The 17,729-nt window shown below is 39.2% G+C and overlaps 1 protein-coding gene across 1 annotated transcript; it reads left to right on the top strand.

Moving 5' to 3' along the window:
* The first annotated feature begins 3,526 nt into the window (after positions 1-3,526).
* On the top strand, positions 3,527-15,056 carry LOC139732879 (notchless protein homolog 1-like). The gene is made up of 11 exons (XM_071643717.1): positions 3,527-3,676; positions 5,041-5,258; positions 5,885-5,964; positions 6,863-6,939; positions 7,766-7,900; positions 10,056-10,211; positions 10,943-11,078; positions 12,610-12,656; positions 13,517-13,719; positions 14,093-14,135; positions 14,865-15,056. Exons 1-11 carry the CDS (start codon positions 3,545-3,547, stop codon positions 15,054-15,056), a joined length of 1,419 nt encoding a protein of 472 aa, XP_071499818.1. The 5' UTR covers positions 3,527-3,544.
* Positions 15,057-17,729: the final 2,673 nt, after the last annotated feature.

Here is a 17,729-nt window from a genome sequence, read left to right as displayed (position 1 = left end):
TGCATAATGTGTCATGTCATGTCATACTTGTTTGAATGTAAAAAAGCTGTCTGAAATTTGGTTTATCGTAACGTTTGATCTGTGCGCGACTGCTCCACACAGGAGCCGCAATCATTGACTTCGGTCTGTATACGGAGGGGATCCGTGAAGCCAGACGCAGTCTCCGCGGAACATTCCCCGACGGACAGATACAGACCGATCTTTCGGTCAAGCCATGGCCATGCGTCCAGTAAATACTGATACATGGCTGGCCGTGCGTCCAGTAAAAACTGATGCATGCTTGTTTACGGCAAGCCAAAAGGAAATGCATCCAGTAATTTTGTCATCGGGTAACACGATAGAAAAATGGGTTTTTGACAAGAAAATTACCCATTCTATAAATCAGATGACGCACATGTCTTTTCGTGCGTCAGTCGGAATATAGTGTGCATGCGGTAACTATGGAATTTAGCCTAAACCCACTCGGCTTCGCCTCGTAGGTTAAGCATTCCATAGTTACCGTACCTTATGCACACAATTCCGACTGACGCACTCAGACCTGTGCGTCATTTGTATACCGGTAGACATCTGATTACATTCTATTTTTACAGCCAAGGCAAATGTGACCACAAAACACACAAAAAAAAAAAAACAACAACAACAACAACAACAATAACAACTTATACAAAAAAAAAAACTTTCTCCAAGGCCAAAAAGCAGTTTGTTAAAATGACTCTAGACATCTAGGTCTAGTCTACGTCTAGCTAGAAAGTGTTGGTTTTTGAATACAACTAACTTATGTCAGCAACAGCACTAGCAGAGTTTACATACACTTGCAGTCCAGTTGCTCCTGTCTTGTCCCCAGGTCGAGGTCCGCCATCAAACCGCACGATACAGACTGATCTGACACTGCTCTGCAAGTCGAGTCGCGAGTCACTAGCTGAGCGCAGAGCTAGCTAAAGAGCTCGAGACAAGACGACGATGCCGATGTGGCTAGGCTGCCGATATGTAAAGTGCCAGTGCATCAGTGCATGCCATCAACGTCAAAATCGAATCACCCAGCTGTCTGTAATGATTATACATATGGAAAGCCACGTATTGCAACGAGTTAAAATTCCCCAAAATTCCTACTCAGAGGTCATACATAGACTAGGATAGAGTAGATAATCCACTTAAAACGCAAAAAAGTGTAATAAAAACACAACAAACAAAAGAAAAAACTTAATGCTTCGCTTTGGTTATTTTTATTATTCAATTTTAAGTTTTTGTGTCTTTCTTTTCCAATCTAGATAAAGACACATTTGGCTTGCTGCTCTGAGTCACGCTGCTAAAGCTGAGTTTAGGAAAAAGACAACAATAACAAATGCGCACGTGTGACTGGTGTCTGAACAGGTATGATGCATATTATTCTTATTTCATTGTAAATGAACAGTTAGTATCACTTTTGAACAGAAGATTGTTGTAGGTCTGTTGTGTTTTTAAGTAATAATGATTAGTGATGTGACGAACAACAGTAAATTTTGATAACAACAACTGACAACTCCACCACGATGGCGAGATGTATTGTGCAGTCCCACTAATTATGATTTATGTGTAGTAGTCAGAGAACAACTAGTCTAGGTATGTTTACTGTAATTTATTGCAACACACGAAAATGTCACCATGCACTAAAGCAATGTACAGTAAGGGTACCGGTTTTCGACACTTTAGCACATTTCCTTGCTTACCATCAATACTGCACCGATTTACCTCGGAATTTCGATATGAAGTTGAGCTACAAAGGCCAATAATAATGTGCCTTGAACGAATTCCAATTTGAATGCACTCTTGTTCAATCTTAGCGATTTCCGTCACGCCATCGCTGGCATCAGATTTCGACACCTAGCATCATTTTTCGACACAATCACTAGCGCGCATCACGTATAAATCACATGGCGCATACAGTACGCGTACACTGCATTGTGAACGCAAACCAGCAAAGTACCGGCGCAAGAACTTGTTGTTTCCTCTATAACGTGTCTTACTATGGGAATGTCGAAATCTGGTGCCACATTCTCAAAGCCAACTCTTTCTACAAGTTTGCTCATTTATCACGAATTTAGTTATGAAATTACTAAAGACGATTATGAAATCAAACATCAGGATTTGGCAAACAAACTGATACTAAAGTAAGATAACCGGCATGGGTGAATTTCATTTTACGGCGATGTTTACAAAATGCGTCATATTGTGTGAACCCCTGAAAATAGCCGACATCAAAATTTCTGCTGACACTGTGTTGCTTTTCTCCTAAATATTCTACGATCGGATTATGATGACAAGTGACAAACGGTGTTTATATAAGACTAGAAATGTGATTGAGAACTTGGTTGATTGTTGAAGTCAGACGTTTGTACTGAGTATAAAATTTAATAAGAATTATCTGCTGGGTGTCGAAATCTGGGTCCTGTCGAAAACTGGTGCACTAACGGTAATACAGTAGTGCGCTTATGAAGGCCTCTGAGGCTCTGTATAGTTCACGAAAACAACATCTCGCAAAAATGTCTGTGATCTCATATCTCCTCATTCGCGAAAATATCTGTAGACCCTACGCGATATTAACAATAACAGTGTAATTTAGACCAGCTATACAATATTGGGATTTCTTTGTTTGACCTGCTTGTTTTTTGGATATCTCATCAGTCATTGTAAACTTTAGTTTATGAATTTATTCCCCTTAAGTTGTGCTCTTTAACGTTTCATAGAGTAAATTTGATTTCCAAATATCTCACAAAACATTAAAACTGAATCCTCACCGGATCTCCTCAACCAATACTAAAATTTATATGGTATTACTGGACAGCATGGTAATTTCGGACACGCACATTTTTGCGTACTAATGTCTATGACATTCAATAGGCGCGAGACTTCGTAGATTAGCCTCACAGAACATGACTCTATGGACCGAAATCGCAAAAAACGCGACATGAAAATGTAAAAATGCGAAGAAATCCACATTTTACCTCAGATTTAGAAGAAGCTGTTGATTATTCACTTGGGTTTCATCGCGTGAACTGTTTGAAATGTTCAAGTGAGACATTTTACCATAAAATACAAAATTGGAGCATCATTTGCTGATTTTTTCTTTGTCGTCCACTCGGTCAGGAATGTGTATGGTGATTCGTGGGTGTGAATTGTGATTCTGGCGCAAGGATATAAAGGTGTGAAAGACGTTGATTACCAAGGTATTCCATTATGAAAATCGTGTCCAGAATTATGATGCGATTTTACACCACGCAAAAAGACAACTTTTTGGAGAGGGGTATATTTGAAGTCTATTTTCCCAAAATGGGAGTTGATAATTTTCATAATTTTGCCAAATTCGTAATCTTCAGGACTTTGTGAATAAATGGTGCTATTTTTGACCGAAATTTCATCCTCCGAGTACGGAATTCAGAGCCACGAAAAAAAAGCATCCAGTGATACAATCAACTTTTCTACCATCTCTTCAAAGAATTATAGGACTTTCTGAGATACTGTTGTTGCACTTTTCCATCAATTTTTGTCCTCTTCCATTCAGGTAAAAATGGAGGAGGGACAACGAATTCTAGCACAGTTTGTGAGTGAGACTGGTGAGACCGCTGGTGCACCATTTGATCTGCCTGTTGACGTGACGACAGAAAAGCTGCAGCTGATATGCAACGCAATTCTTCAAAAGGTACTCAGAGGGTGATTATGTGATACATGCACCATAATGTTTCTCTTTTTGTAAATCAAATGAACGTTTTCAGAGTATAGTTTGCACCATGCAGTTCATCCACTGTGCACACCTTCATCTATCCTCAATGAATTTGAATTCATTTTGACATAATTTTTTATGATTTGGATGTTAATGGAATGACAATAATCATTTTAATTTATTTATTTCATTTGCTGGGAGTAATATCAATGCTTAAAAGGTTAAGACATGACATATGTAGTTTGGATAATATTATCTTTTTTAAAGGGGATGGCTAGTAACTGATCAGTGGGAATCAGTGGGAATGCTGAGGGATGATTGTTCCAATCCTTGTGGGATTCATTTAAGAGTACATTATATATCTATTCTTGTATGAAAATTATTTGCTTCAGAATGGTCTCATATTCAAGTAATGTGCAGTTTAATGTTTCAAGGTAAGCGTCCCTGGTCAGTGACGGGGCATTAATCTGCACATTACTTGAATATGAGACCGTTCTGAAGCAAATAATTTTCACACAACAGTAGATATATAATGTACTCTTAAATGAATCCCACAAGGATTGGAACAATCATCCCTCAGCATTCCCACTGATTCCCACTGATCGGTTACTAGCCATCCCCTTTAAATTTCAAATAGAACCATTAGTTTTCTTTGTTATGCATCATTTTGTTTTCATGTGTCTAATACTTTCGTGAGCCAATGCACTACATGTAGATCTCTAGTTCAAGAACTTCATTATATACCCGGTACCAAAAATGTGATATTGTTAAGAATGTGAAGCACTCCTTTTCACACAGTGTGATAAAGTGTAAAAAAAAGAAAAAACACACTCACTGTAGATAAAATATTCAGCATTATGCACATGTATCAGTATCATTATTGCTACGTACATGTAAGTACAATTGTAGTTGGCTTAACTCTGAGTGTTTGAGTGGCATCACATGCTCTTCTCCCAGTGTTAGGTAAACTTAGAAATGTTATTTAACAGAACACACCATCACTAGTTGTTATCTAACCATCCATTGAGCAGATCAGTAATGTCTGGGCTCCTAGGAAAAGAGGTGCTAACACGAAAGAGGCTGTCTCACATTAAGTGAGAACATAGAATTGAGAATAGATTGTGTCATGATGAACTGAAGGAAAAAAAAAACAGCATTCTTTATCGTTTAAAACATAGATGTATTATAGATGAATTTTGGAAAAAAATACATTAGAACACACAGAATCCTGTTGCAATGCCCAACATCTTGGAAAATGAGAAGGGGAAGGTACAATGCACCTCTTGCTCCAATGCCCTCACTGGTTAAGGATCTTTGCTTGTATCATGATATCCTGTATCCAGGAGGATGCCGTACCTTTTGCCTTCTATGTGGATGAGAGGGAGATAACCTCAACTCTTGCGGAGAGCCTCAAGAAGGAGGACCAGGAGACAGAGCAGGTGCTGTCCATCGTCTACCAGCCACAGGCCGTGTTCAAAGTCCGGGCAGTGACGAGATGCACCAGCACCATCGAGGGTCATGCGGAGGCCGTCATATCGGTCGCCTTCAGTCCAGATGGCCGGTACGAAAGGCACCCTTTTTTTTTCTTCTTCTTCTTTTTTTGTTAGACTCAGCTGTGATTGTGGTGATAGAGGCATTGCATTTTTTTTCTTAGTCCCTGGCAATCTTTTTGCACCTTATTATTTTCGTTATCATGATCAGGTTAAAACTAGTTGGTTTTTTTAATAAAATGTGATATCATTCTCTCTGTGTCAGTACAAAGATGAACAAACTTGATCTGAGGTCATGAGGTCAGAAGTTACTATGTAACAGTCCATGGCCAGAGTTTGAGATATTGAGTAAAGTTTCTAAACTGATTAATTTAGATTTGACTAAGGTAGTTCATTCAATAAGATCTTGAGTAGATATTTTAGTGTCAAAGTCCAGAATTAAGAACTTGTTACCAGCTCACCACAGAATGTGTTTACTGATTTGCAGCTCTTGCTAAAACAGGGCCTAATCATTCCTGTTCTGGGAAATTCCTGCAGTAGACTTCGCCGCAAGGGAAACTGTGTGTGAGGCAATTGTCATGAGGGAGTGGTCACAGTGATATTGTTTGGTGTGACTATGTGGATTCAGTCTAAAACTTAGCTCTGTTGGTGCTGAGTACAAGCTGTCAAAGAAATATCCCGTATTTCTGATCAACAGGTATTTGGCGAGCGGTTCAGGAGACACAACAGTGAGGTTCTGGGATGTGACAACAGAAACGCCACAGCACACATGCAAAGGTTAGCCACACCCTCTCGCCAGAGGAAGATGAGTTGCGAACATAAGATCTTCAGTTGCCAGTTGAACATTGAAATGCTGCACATAACTATTTTTTGCCAAATGTCAGACAAGCTGGCTGGCATAGGTTAAATGAATGGCCGCCTCTAAAACAAAAGGGTTGCAGGTTTCAAATGGGGGCTGAAGAACATTTTTATATTGAGGCTGCTAGTAAGCCCAAGGTGCATTTGTGTATGTGTATGTGTGTGTGTGATGAGGGGGGGGGGGGGGGGGGGGGGGGGAGAGGGGGTATAGCCCAACTTTCTCCTCATGATGGGCATACAGTACACTCCACCTAATCAGGCATTCCCCTTTATTGGGTAAGAAATGCTCTGCCAGACACTCCCCGATGAAGTGGAGACTACTGTACAGGGGCATGTGATGGAGGTGCCATGTGAGAGACGGTTAACCCTTTGCACATTACAGATCTTTAACTTGACGCCTTGCAAAGAGTTGAGTGAATCAGTTTAGTGATCTGTTAAGGAAACAAGTGAATGATGCCAACCCACTGTGGTTCCCAACCCCTTCCCCTTTCCCCTGCCTGGTGACTATACAGTGATGCAGTCAGTAAATCATATGTCTGTGAAGAACATCACATGGGCACATCTGGCTATACAAAAGAAGAAATAAATGTTTGTATTTATCATTATTGTTTGTACTGTGATGCTATAGTTGAATTGTTGCAGGTTATCCATGCAGAGTCACTATTCATCTGAAAGATTAATTCCTGGATTTAATTATGCAAAGCATAATGTGTTCCTTAAACTGACAAAACAAATGCACACAGCTAAGACTGCAAACTCATATGAAAATTACAATTTTTTTTTCTTTTAAGTTAACAATTTTTATTTGACTCCTCAGGTCACAAGCACTGGGTATTGTGCATAGCTTGGTCACCGGACGGAAAGAAACTTGCTTCAGGCTGCAAAAACAGTCAGGTGAGGACTGCAGTCTCCATACTGCTCTGTCTGCCATATATGTGATCCAGATTGTGATAAAGTATATTTCCACAGTAGGTTTGTAGCTGTGATGCATACGGCTGCTTGTGGAAGTGAATGCTAGTATAGTGGACAACAATATTGTACTCATAGAGTCATTACTGAGAAACTGGGGGAGGAATGTATAGATAGAGAAAAGATTAGAATTCCAAGGGAGGATATTAAACATTTCTTAAGTAAGTGATTGATTGATTGATTGATTGATTGATTGATTGATTGATTGATTGATTGATTGATTGATTGATTGATTGATTGATTGATTGATTGATTGATTGATTGATTGATTGATTGATTGATTGATTGATTGATTGATTGATTGGTTGGTTGGTTGGTTGGTTGGTTGGTTGGTTGGTTGGTTGGTTGGTTGGTTGGTTGGTTGGTTGGTTGGTTGGTTGGTTGGTTGGTTGGTTGGTTGACCTACCGACCGACCGACCGACCGATTGATTGAGTGAGTGAGTGATTGATTGATTGATTGATTGATTGATTGATTGATTGATTGATTGATTGATTGATTGATTGATTGATTGATTGATTGATTGATTGATTGATTGACTGCTTGAATGTGAGCAGTATTGTTAGGGTCAATATACAAATATTTTTATGAATATGCATTTGCAAATAACCCACTGTTTGATTATGTTTAATTCATTGTTAAAATGGAAGTAACTCAGAATATTTGATAAGATATGTTAGGTAGATGTCTGTGTTGTGCTTTGTCCTGTGTATGATCCAATCATTTCTTTCATCTGACTCTCTGACATATCAGATAAATGTATGGGACCCAGAAACAGGGAAAACAATCGGGAGAACTCTGACAGGACACAAGCAATGGATCACTTGGTTGGCATGGCAACCATTTCATCTAAACCATGAGTGCCGGCACTTAGCATCAGCATCTAAGGTATGTTTCCCAGAGTCCCCACGCACATATTGGGGAACACTGGAAGGCTTCTTTAAAATCTCAGCTGAAACTTCACTTATGACATTAGATGGACAATTACTTGTGTGTTCGACATTTCCGCTTGCTGCCCAAATACTGTTTGACTTGGATGTTGTGGTATAAGAAACCCAAAGCAATCAATTTGCAGTCATAACAATCAAATGCAATGATTGAATACTCTGCTTTGATTGGTCAAAGTGGTAAACCAATTAGCCTTCTGCAGCGAACAGACAATTAATAAGCTTTACATTGCTGCCCGTAATAAAGGACCGGTATTTCTCCAGCTGCACATGTATAAGGTATACAGTATAGCAAAATCTACAGTAAGTAAAGGAGTGGAAGCAGATGCACAGGAGGTACTTGCAAAGTATACAGGACCCAGTTGCTACATAATATAGCAGGAAGGAGATATTGCCATTTTTGCAAGTTTGGCAAGTGAAACATACTGTTCATTTCATGACATTACAAATCACTCTGTGGAATCAAGTGTACTTGAAGAGTGCTTTCTAGTGAAAATGTTACTGTCAGCTTTAATTATAAGTGCAAGCAATTGAAATTACATTCCATCTTCTACAACATTCAATGTGAGGCAGTTGGTTGCACTTTTAATTTTGTGTAACTAAAACAGAATCTCTTGGCAATAGTTTGTTCTCTTGCATTTCTTATTTTGTGGAACACGTTAGGCAGGAAAACAATGTTTGTTATTTTGTTGACTATTTCATGAAGTGTAAGTGTGAATTCATTTGTGCAGTGTATACAGAAAATGTACAAGCTTGTTATTGTAACAAGAGGTGTTTATTTATCAAACAATTATTCATGAGTCTGCCTACATTTTCTAGGTAGATCAGAAAAAAATAACAATAAAATGCACCAACTAGTCTAGCAACCCTGTACATGACTTCTGATATTCATTATACAGTTGAACCTCTCGTATCCGGACAAGTCGGGACCGGGGCTCATCCAGATAAGGGATTTGGCCGGATACGGGAGACTCAATGCTTTATACATGTACATATACATACACATGTGCTGATGTAGCCCATTGTAGTACCACATGTAGTAATGTGTATACTGCAACCTTTTCATTGTTACACTCAGTAACAGACCCCAAAATAGAGGTTTGTGTTTGCAAGAATGAAATCATTTTCTTTTATAAATTCTTGGGATGATTTACCTAAATAATTATTAAGAAATGTATCAAGTATATGTAATTCATGTGTGTTTGTGTAGGAGTTCTCAAGGAGTTGGGAATCCCCCTTTCCTCCTGTAATTATAAAAAAAAAATCACGGTGAGATTGCGTCCGTATAATAGAGAGATCCGGATAAAGGGAGGCCGGATAAGAGAGGTTCAACTGTATATCTGATACTTGATTGGCATTTTGTTTCTGAATTGATGATCATGCTGCAATAATGATGTGTGACCCACCACAACCAAAGGATCCGAAAGTCGCTGACAGCTGAGCCGAGAAAATCGAGCTTGAAGTCAGATCATCAAATTGGTCAGAACCATTGAATTTCTGTTTTTGGCATAATTTTGTAGTCTAATGTTTTGTCTATCATCTCCTGAAATTTGGAAGTTAAATGATCAAAGGAAAGCCAAGAAATTAGTGTTTTTCTGGGCCACGATTTTCAGACATTCAACGGAATAGAAACGTGTACAAAGATTTGGATTTAGCGCCGCAGATAGACTTCGCCCCTAGCAACGAGGTTGTGATCTTAATGGTCAGTGCGTGGCATCCTGGTTACTGATTGGTCATGCGTAGACCGCTGGCGCTAAGCTTGAATAAACATCGCGGAGGTTGCTAGGAGCATACTTTCTATTGTCAAAATTTGAAAACTGTCTTACTTCCCTTGATCATGATTGCATCGGAAGGAAAAATTTGAAGGCGGTTTTCTCGAAATGCTGATTTCTTAGACCACTCCCATGAATTTGTTGATATCTCTGCAACCGAGTACTTTTAGGAGGCATGTTATATATGAAATTATAGTGGAAGAGTAAGGGAATAATGTCATGCCATTTTCGGAAAATGGACCTTCCCTGACTTTCGGATCCTTTTGTTGTAGCGAGTCTAATATTTCTCTTCTTTTTTCTTCTTGTCCATTGTTGTGTTTTTAGGATGGAACAATCCGCGTGTGGGACGTAATAAGGGGAACATGTCTGCGGACGATGTCTGGCCATCTTCAGTCGGTCACCTGCATCCGTTGGGGTGGGACTGACCTCATCTACTCAGCCAGTCAGGACAGGACGGTCAAAGTGTGGAGGGCCCAGGACGTAAGTTGGCCCGTCACATTGTTGTCTCTTGAAGATGTGATGATCTCAAATGAAGAACTCAATTGGTCTCCAATGAAGAATTCCATTGGTCTCAAATGCAGAGTTCAATTAGTCTTAAAAGAAGAGCTCAATTGCGTACAGATGAAGAATTTAGTTGGCCTGTATTGAAGAGCTCATTGGCCTCAAATTAAGAGCTCATTTAGCCTCAAATGAAGTACTTAGTTGACCTCAAATGCAGAGCTCAAGTGATCTCCAAAGAAGAGCTCAACTGGCTCCAAATAGAGTTCAATTCCCCTCAAGTCAAGAGCTCAATTGGCCTAATAGGAAATGCTCAATTAGACTTAAATGAAGAGCTTAGTTGGCCTCAAATGAGGAGTTTGATTGGTCTTAAATGAAGAGCTCAATTGGTCTTGAATAAAGAACTCAATTGGCCCTTAGTGAAGAGTTCAGTTGGCCCGAAATGAAGGGGTAAAATAGTCATTTCTTTACTTAGCTACTTATTCTGATATTCCTACTGGGCACCATGTAAGTTGTAATATTGACATTTGAATCATCGTAGCATGCTTGACAATTTTTTGATTTCACTCAAACCTTCACGAAGCTATAACTGATCTTTTTGCTTTGGTTCAAAGTAATAATTTTCATTGTATGATAACTAATTGTGAATGGCAGTCAGCAGTTAAGTTCGGAATACTTCAAGAAAAAAATTTGTCTTGCCTGTCTGTGAACAGGGCGTGCTGTGCCGGACTCTACAGGGACACACCCACTGGGTTAACACCATGGCTCTTAGTACGGACTATGTCCTCCGGACCAGTTGGTTCGATCCCAAGGATGCTGGGGTCATCCATCGAGCCATCAGTGAGACTGGTGAGGTTCCTTCCCTGTTCTCCCATCAATATCACCATGGCAACATACATGGATGTCATCTTCAGAAACTGGAAGCGTTTGTCAGTAATGTTGTTATATATTGGTGCCATATACAGGTTGACCCCAAACGAGAAAGCAATCTTATGCCATGCCTTTGTACATAAGATAGTTAAATCTTTGAGATGATGGAAATTTACAGAACATCTTTGCAACCAAATTCTAGTAGTGTTGTCCCCTAATGGCAATGTTTGAAGAATATAAATAGATAGGATTTGATTATCATTAAAAGCAGATCTAATTTTGTTTAGAATCCAAGGATACAATTGTATTTTTGTATTTTCCTGATGGTTCCAAACAAATCACATCTGTAGTAAAAAAAATAAAATAAAATTCTTTGCCAACTAAAAGATGGTACTTATGAATTAAAACTTGTGTATTTTGTTCTTTTTTTTAGGAGGGGTAGTCACCTCTTGTAAATCTCATACATTGCAAAATATAAGATCAATAATTAGTTGAATCAAGAAACTGGAATCCAGTTTCAATGAATGATTGATTTTGTACTTCAACTGGACAAATGAGAAGAAAGTACATCATTGCAAAATATAATTTCTAACTTTATAGCATAATTCATCATTGTGCCGTGATACTGTTTTCAAAGCATCATATTGCTTAACCCTAACTTACCTGGGGGGGGGGCCATAATGGCCCCCTCTCCGACGAATTCCTCGACCATTCCGCCGCGCAAAATTTTTTGACCGCGCCGCTCACTGACTTTTTACTTTCAAGTCTCGCGCAACTTTTGAGACCAAATTTGTCGTGCCCGGGCATACCGTTCCGAAGCCACGTCCCTTCAAAATATTTTCGTCCACCCCAAAATTGCTCAAAAACGTGATTTTGAGTACAAAGTCAATACAAATTGTGTTTTTTCAATTGATTCATATAAAGATTCATATTTTTGATTTTTAATGGCTGAAATAAATTTATTTTAGTTTAATTATGCTTCTAAAGATGTGTATGACAAATTCTGCTGAAAAAAACAACAAAAACAAAAGTTCTAATAAACAAAGAAATACATAAAAAATGATAAAACAATAAAAAAACAAATTAATTTTGATACTGAATTTTTTTACACACAAATGTTCGGAATGTCACTAGGAATATTTACACCAATAATCAGCATTCCATAAGCTTTTATAAGCCAATTACAGATGAAAATGAGGTTTTTTGCATATATTTTCATAATTAGTTAATTTAGAATAAAAAATGCAAATATCTTGAAAATTGTAGATTACATCCGGCTTTATGTTCATGCAAAATTTTGCGGCGATTGCGCGATCAACGGCCGAGAACTGAAGGGGGGACCATAATGCCCCCCCCCCCAAGGAATTCAAGCTTGCTAAATAGCCCAGGTAAGTTAGGGTTAAGGAGAAGATCGTGAAAATTAGTCTGGTAAAGAACAAATTACAACATACTTGATGTCATCTTTATTTGTGTTTTTGATTTTTTCTTTTTCTTTTGTCATTCTGTACAGCTGAAGAATTATCAAAAATGGCTCTGGAAAGGTATAACAGTGTGAAGGTAAGTAAATTCACCTTTGTTTATTTGGTTACTTTCTTTTTTCTGTTCTGAGAATTGATGGACAGATTTTCCTTTTTGTTAGATTTGTCAAAGATAGCAGCCTTATCATCTACTACATAATAGTAATGCATTTATATAGCACATTTTCCATGTACATTTTCAGTGCAATTCACAATGAAATTATTGGAATAATTGAGTTATAATTCTTTTTTCTTATTTATTTATTTTTTCTACATTGAGGGATTGCTGGTTGCAGAGAGCACAGGGAAGTTGATTCCACTGTTTGGGAGCAGCAGATGAAAATGCTCTATTACAAAGTGTGGTCAGCATCCTGGTAGTGGGATGGCTCAGTGTGATACCTTGTGAGGAGTGGAGGGTGTACCAGGATGGTTCACTATCATAACTGCCGCCACGTTTTCAAAAGTGGGGGGCCACTTCCTGGTTTCATGAGCTAACGAGCAAAAAATGAAATAAAATCAAAAGGCCTTCAGCACACATCGGGTGCCACTTCCGGGGTCAAAAAAGTGGGGGGGGGGGGCCCATAGTTGTGACACCCTATGTATTCCTATGTACAAGTGCAAAAAACGTGGAAGACCCGAGATCCCCCCCCCCCCCCCCCAGTTTCGCCGGCCCTGCACTGATAGTTATGAGTTCCGGTAAGTAAGGAGGAGTGAGACTTTGGATGCATTTGAGAGTCAGTAGACATACATATCTTGTAGTGGATCATTTACCTGATGGTAAGCTAGTTCAGTTGATGGAGGACAGGTTGCATGAGTGAGAATTAATGTGAGTGTACCCTCTGACAATTCTGGCAGCTGCATTTTGAACTCTGCAATAATTTATCTATCGTGGTGATTCAGGGTTCCGAGCCGGAACGGATGGTGACGGGTTCCGATGACTTCACCCTGTTTCTATGGAAACCGGAGGAGGAGAAGAAGTCTGTGGCTAGGATGACGGGCCACATGCAGCTGATCAACGAGGTGGCGTTCTCGCCAGACACCAGGCTGGTGGCCAGCGCCTCTTTCGACAAGTCGGTCAAACTTTGGGATGGAAGAACCGGAAAGTGAGTTTGTGATTATATGCAGTTTGAAAGAGCATGTTAGTGAGTTTAATGATTGATTTTAAAGTCTAAATCCCATAATATGTTTCACCTGCTTTGTCATTGATACATTTCAATTTTGAACCCCCCCAAAAAAGAATAAATAAATAAATAAATAATAATAATAATAATAATAAAATAAAATACTTACTGCCTTGTAATCATAATGTCATGTGAATTGTGAAACTTCAAACAGGATTTGGATATTTTTTTTCCAATACTTGACCGATTATATCATATTCTGCCACTCCAGTATAAGTGTAATAGATCTGTATCTATGAGTTTATATCTAATTATTCCTTTTTCTGTGTGTTTGTGATTGATTTTTTGTTTGCAGGTTTATGACAACATTTCGAGGTCATGTCAGCAAAGTGTATCAAGTAAGTCTACAATCAGTGATGATTGTTGCTTGAGGCACTAATTAAGGAGTATTTGTACTTATTGTCAGACCTGATTAGTGATTTAAATCCACCAAAAGCCTGTTCAGGATGTCTTGGTAATGCTGTCGTGAAAATGTTTTAGAAACTGCAAAGAGTTTGCTTGCATGAATCTTGGCAAACTTGTGAGTGTTTCTTGTGATAGCTGTGTATTTTGACTGTCAAAACTACTGTCTGGAGCCATTACATGTAGATAAAACAAGTTTGCTTGCATGAATCTTGGCAAACCTGTGAGTGTTTCTTGTGATAGCTGTGCATTTTGACTGTCAAAACTACTGTCTGGAGCCATTACATGTAGATAAAACAAGACAAACTTGCTGAAGACGTAGCTGTGTGAGAAATTCCCGTATTGATATTTGACATGGTAACGTGGCACAGCTGTATGTGTGTGAAATTGATTTAAAAAAACAGAGAGTGAGAAATGATCTGACAGGTGCAAGGATTTCGTCAAGCTGCTCCTTCTCCAGAACAAAGAGTGATGCCTATGAGAAATTTATATAATGGGTAGAAGGGGTTCATATGCATAGATTAGGGCAAACTGTTTTTTCTTGAGGGTAAGCCAATTTTGTGGGAGGGCAAGCTGTTCTTGCCAGAGTGCAAAAGAAGTCAATTCAAATGTCTTTTAGCCTTGCTCTGCCACATTCCCGAACAATTCTCAACTCTCATGTCCAGGTGTCCTGGTCATCGGACAGTCGGCTGGTCTGCAGCGGCAGCTCGGACAGCACCCTCAAGGTGTGGGACGTGAAGGCTGGCAAGCTGATGGTGGACCTGCCTGGCCATGCAGACGAGGTCTACGCCGTGGACTGGAGTCCTGATGGTCAGCGGGTGGCCAGCGGAGGGAAGGACAAAGTACTGAAGATGTGAGAAAAGATGGCCTTTTGTTTAAACTGCAAGTGCCTATTTGTAGTTTGTGTAGCAATGATAATATAATTATATACATTTTTTTTTTTTTTTTTTTTTAGGGGGGGGATTATCAAGAACCACTGTAAGTGAACATAAATGACCCCAAAACAAAACAGAGTAGAACAAAACAAAAACCCAACAAACAAACTTGGGATGGATGGACCATGTACTCCAAAGATGTCTTATAGCTTGATTCATGGGGACCATGTTCAATGCACCCTTTGGGAAAAACATATGTGCCTACTGGTTTGTATATTAACTTATGTTAATTTATGTTTGTTTTAGGGAGACGTATTTGACCTAGTAGACATACAATGTGTCACTCATATTATTGGTCATTATATCTATGTCTTTCACATCAGATGGAGAAGATAGCCAACAGATGACCGCATCAAGCCTTGCTGGACACGCATCAGAGCCAGGACAAGCCGTCCTCCACCCCTTTGGGTCTGTCTGGTCTGCCTGGGTCTCTGCCGGCAGTCACTGGTCATTCCTTTGTGGTCATCGGTCACTCCTCTGCTCCACAATTTCGTGCAGTCAAAGTGTGCAGGAGCAGATCGAGGGACCCATGGTGTGTGTGTGAGACTGTTGGGATGACATCTTAATCCTTTGCGCGCTCTGAGGGCCAACTGACACAGAAAACCTCCATGTCATTGTACACGCTGTCCAAAGTCCCTGGCACAGGTAGGGTTAAATCCCAGTGGTGCCGTCTACTCTGGTGCTGTGTGGAACATGGGAGGCGGACTCGAGGATATCATTACTGGATTTATGTGCCTCTCCCTTCCCGCTACTTCTTCAGGGAAAGTGTCCAGCGCCAGACTGTGGGGGATATTAATATGTAGAGCACCGTGGCCAAGATGTCTCTGGCTTGGCCGCATTATACATAATATGACCACCCAGTTCAAAAACAACAAAAAGTTGAAGATTAGGATCCTCTCTAAAGGACCAAAATATGTAATTTGCATTGACCGACTTAACATTTTTAAAGTATTTCTTACATACCAAGGAGAGTAGTCTTTTCTGTGGTGACCTACTGTCAAAACTTTGCAGATCAAAATAAAACCGAAATCGAGAAATTGGCAGTTTTCCTAGACCATATTTTTTTTGGACCGGTGCTGCTTTCACTAGATTTTCATTAATACTTCTACACAGCACGCCTGAGTGATCCTAATCTTTAATTCATCTTTTCTCCCTTTTTCTCTGAAACTGCATCCCCTAACTCTCTCTTATTTCAATCACTCTCTTTTTTGCTCTGGTCCAATTTTAACAAGTTATATATCATTTCAAAACATAGAGCTTACCCTTTCAAACTACGTGGAACAGTCTGTGGAAATTCATGTTGGCCTACAATTTTGTGGATTTTTAGCTGTGTGGTCACTAATGTTGAGCACTATTTTCAAAGCAATCCATTTATGATAGCATAGCAGAAGAAGATCAAGATTTGTTGCTACACTCCCTATAATTGTGTCATCTTTAAGGCATAAGAACATGCAAGATCCATTCTCTTTCCATGTCCCAACCACCGCGACTGATCATTGCCAAACTCTAGTACTGGATCGCATCCTGGTGTCCCGTTTGCAACCTTGAACATTAGATTCCTTTCATAAGCTGGTATATTATAGAGGTAGGTGATCCAGACCTTTCCTCAGAGTAATAAAACGAGAAACTTCTTTATGATGGAGAGGGAAACAATGATTTAGATTTACAGTGAATTTATTTGGACCCCGCAAAAATTCCAGCCGTTATTCTCAGTACAAAAGGGGAGCATATTCTCTAGTTACATGGGGTTAGTTTTTAATTTCTTTTTAAAAGATTCTAAGGTGTATTACTGTAAGATTTCATACATGATGTTGGCAGATTGTAATTAATCTTGCAAAATTTTGTGACGTTTGCAAAAGGGAAACACGCCTTTAAAATTCCTCACCCATTTCCCTTCAACGGAATCCTCAGACTCTCTCATCTTGCATCAATTTGTTCAGATTATGTTTTTGAATACTACAGTCTAGCAGTAAATACACTCTTGCTCCATCTGCCTTTGGGATCAGAACAAGATGTTTCCCCTTTGTGTCTACTAGTCATTGTCTCTCCAACCACAGTGAAATAAAAAAAGAAAACAATATCAAGCATCCTGAGTTCATGCTTTCGATTTCTCAAAGACAGTGTCCAGTGATGATATTGTCAAGTGTGAAGGAAAGATGTGAGTGGAGTAGTGTCTGCATGATGTGACAAGGATGAAAATGGAAGAGGTCAAATGTCAAAGAGATATTTGGACGAACATGCTATTTTCCAGCCATTTCTTTGACATGGAAAGTCCAATGATAGTGTTGTATGATACGATGAATGGAAACGAATCTGGAAATGCTTACTTTGGGCAAAAGAGATTATACATGTATCACAATAATCATCAAGGAGAATTGAGTAGGATATAGTTGCTGAACTATCAACCAATGTCATGTTTTTAGAAGCTACATTATCTCTTTTTTTTGGGGGGGGGGGAGGGGGGCAAACGGAGAGAATTGTGTAGCATTGAAATCACTTGAATCTAATTTATATGCAATATATTTTGCAGTTGTAACCAATTATACTGCATAGTGTATTTTCAAAATATATGTGTGAAACTTGGGAATTCTGTTC

This window comes from Diadema antillarum, unplaced genomic scaffold (assembly GCF_040938485.1).
Source record: "Diadema antillarum isolate AM-2024a unplaced genomic scaffold, OU_Dant_1.0 seq00000454_RagTag, whole genome shotgun sequence".
In the NCBI taxonomy this organism is placed as follows: domain Eukaryota; kingdom Metazoa; phylum Echinodermata; class Echinoidea; order Diadematoida; family Diadematidae; genus Diadema; species Diadema antillarum.
The sequence above is the reverse complement of the archived record's forward strand: the minus strand, read 5'-3'. Positions and strand labels throughout refer to the sequence as shown.

What these genes read in the sequence shown, in the direction of transcription:
- LOC139732879 (XM_071643717.1), top strand. Translation starts at nt 3,545, where the DNA reads ATGGAGGAGGGACAACGAATTCTAGCACAGTTTGTGAGTGAGACTGGT. An exon ending in CAGGCTGCAAAAACAGTCAG is followed by an intron (nt 6,940 to 7,765) that starts GTGAGGACTGCA and finishes CTGACATATCAG; the next exon opens with ATAAATGTATGGGACCCAGA. An exon ending in TGGGATGGAAGAACCGGAAA is followed by an intron (nt 13,720 to 14,092) that starts GTGAGTTTGTGA and finishes TTTTGTTTGCAG; the next exon opens with GTTTATGACAACATTTCGAG.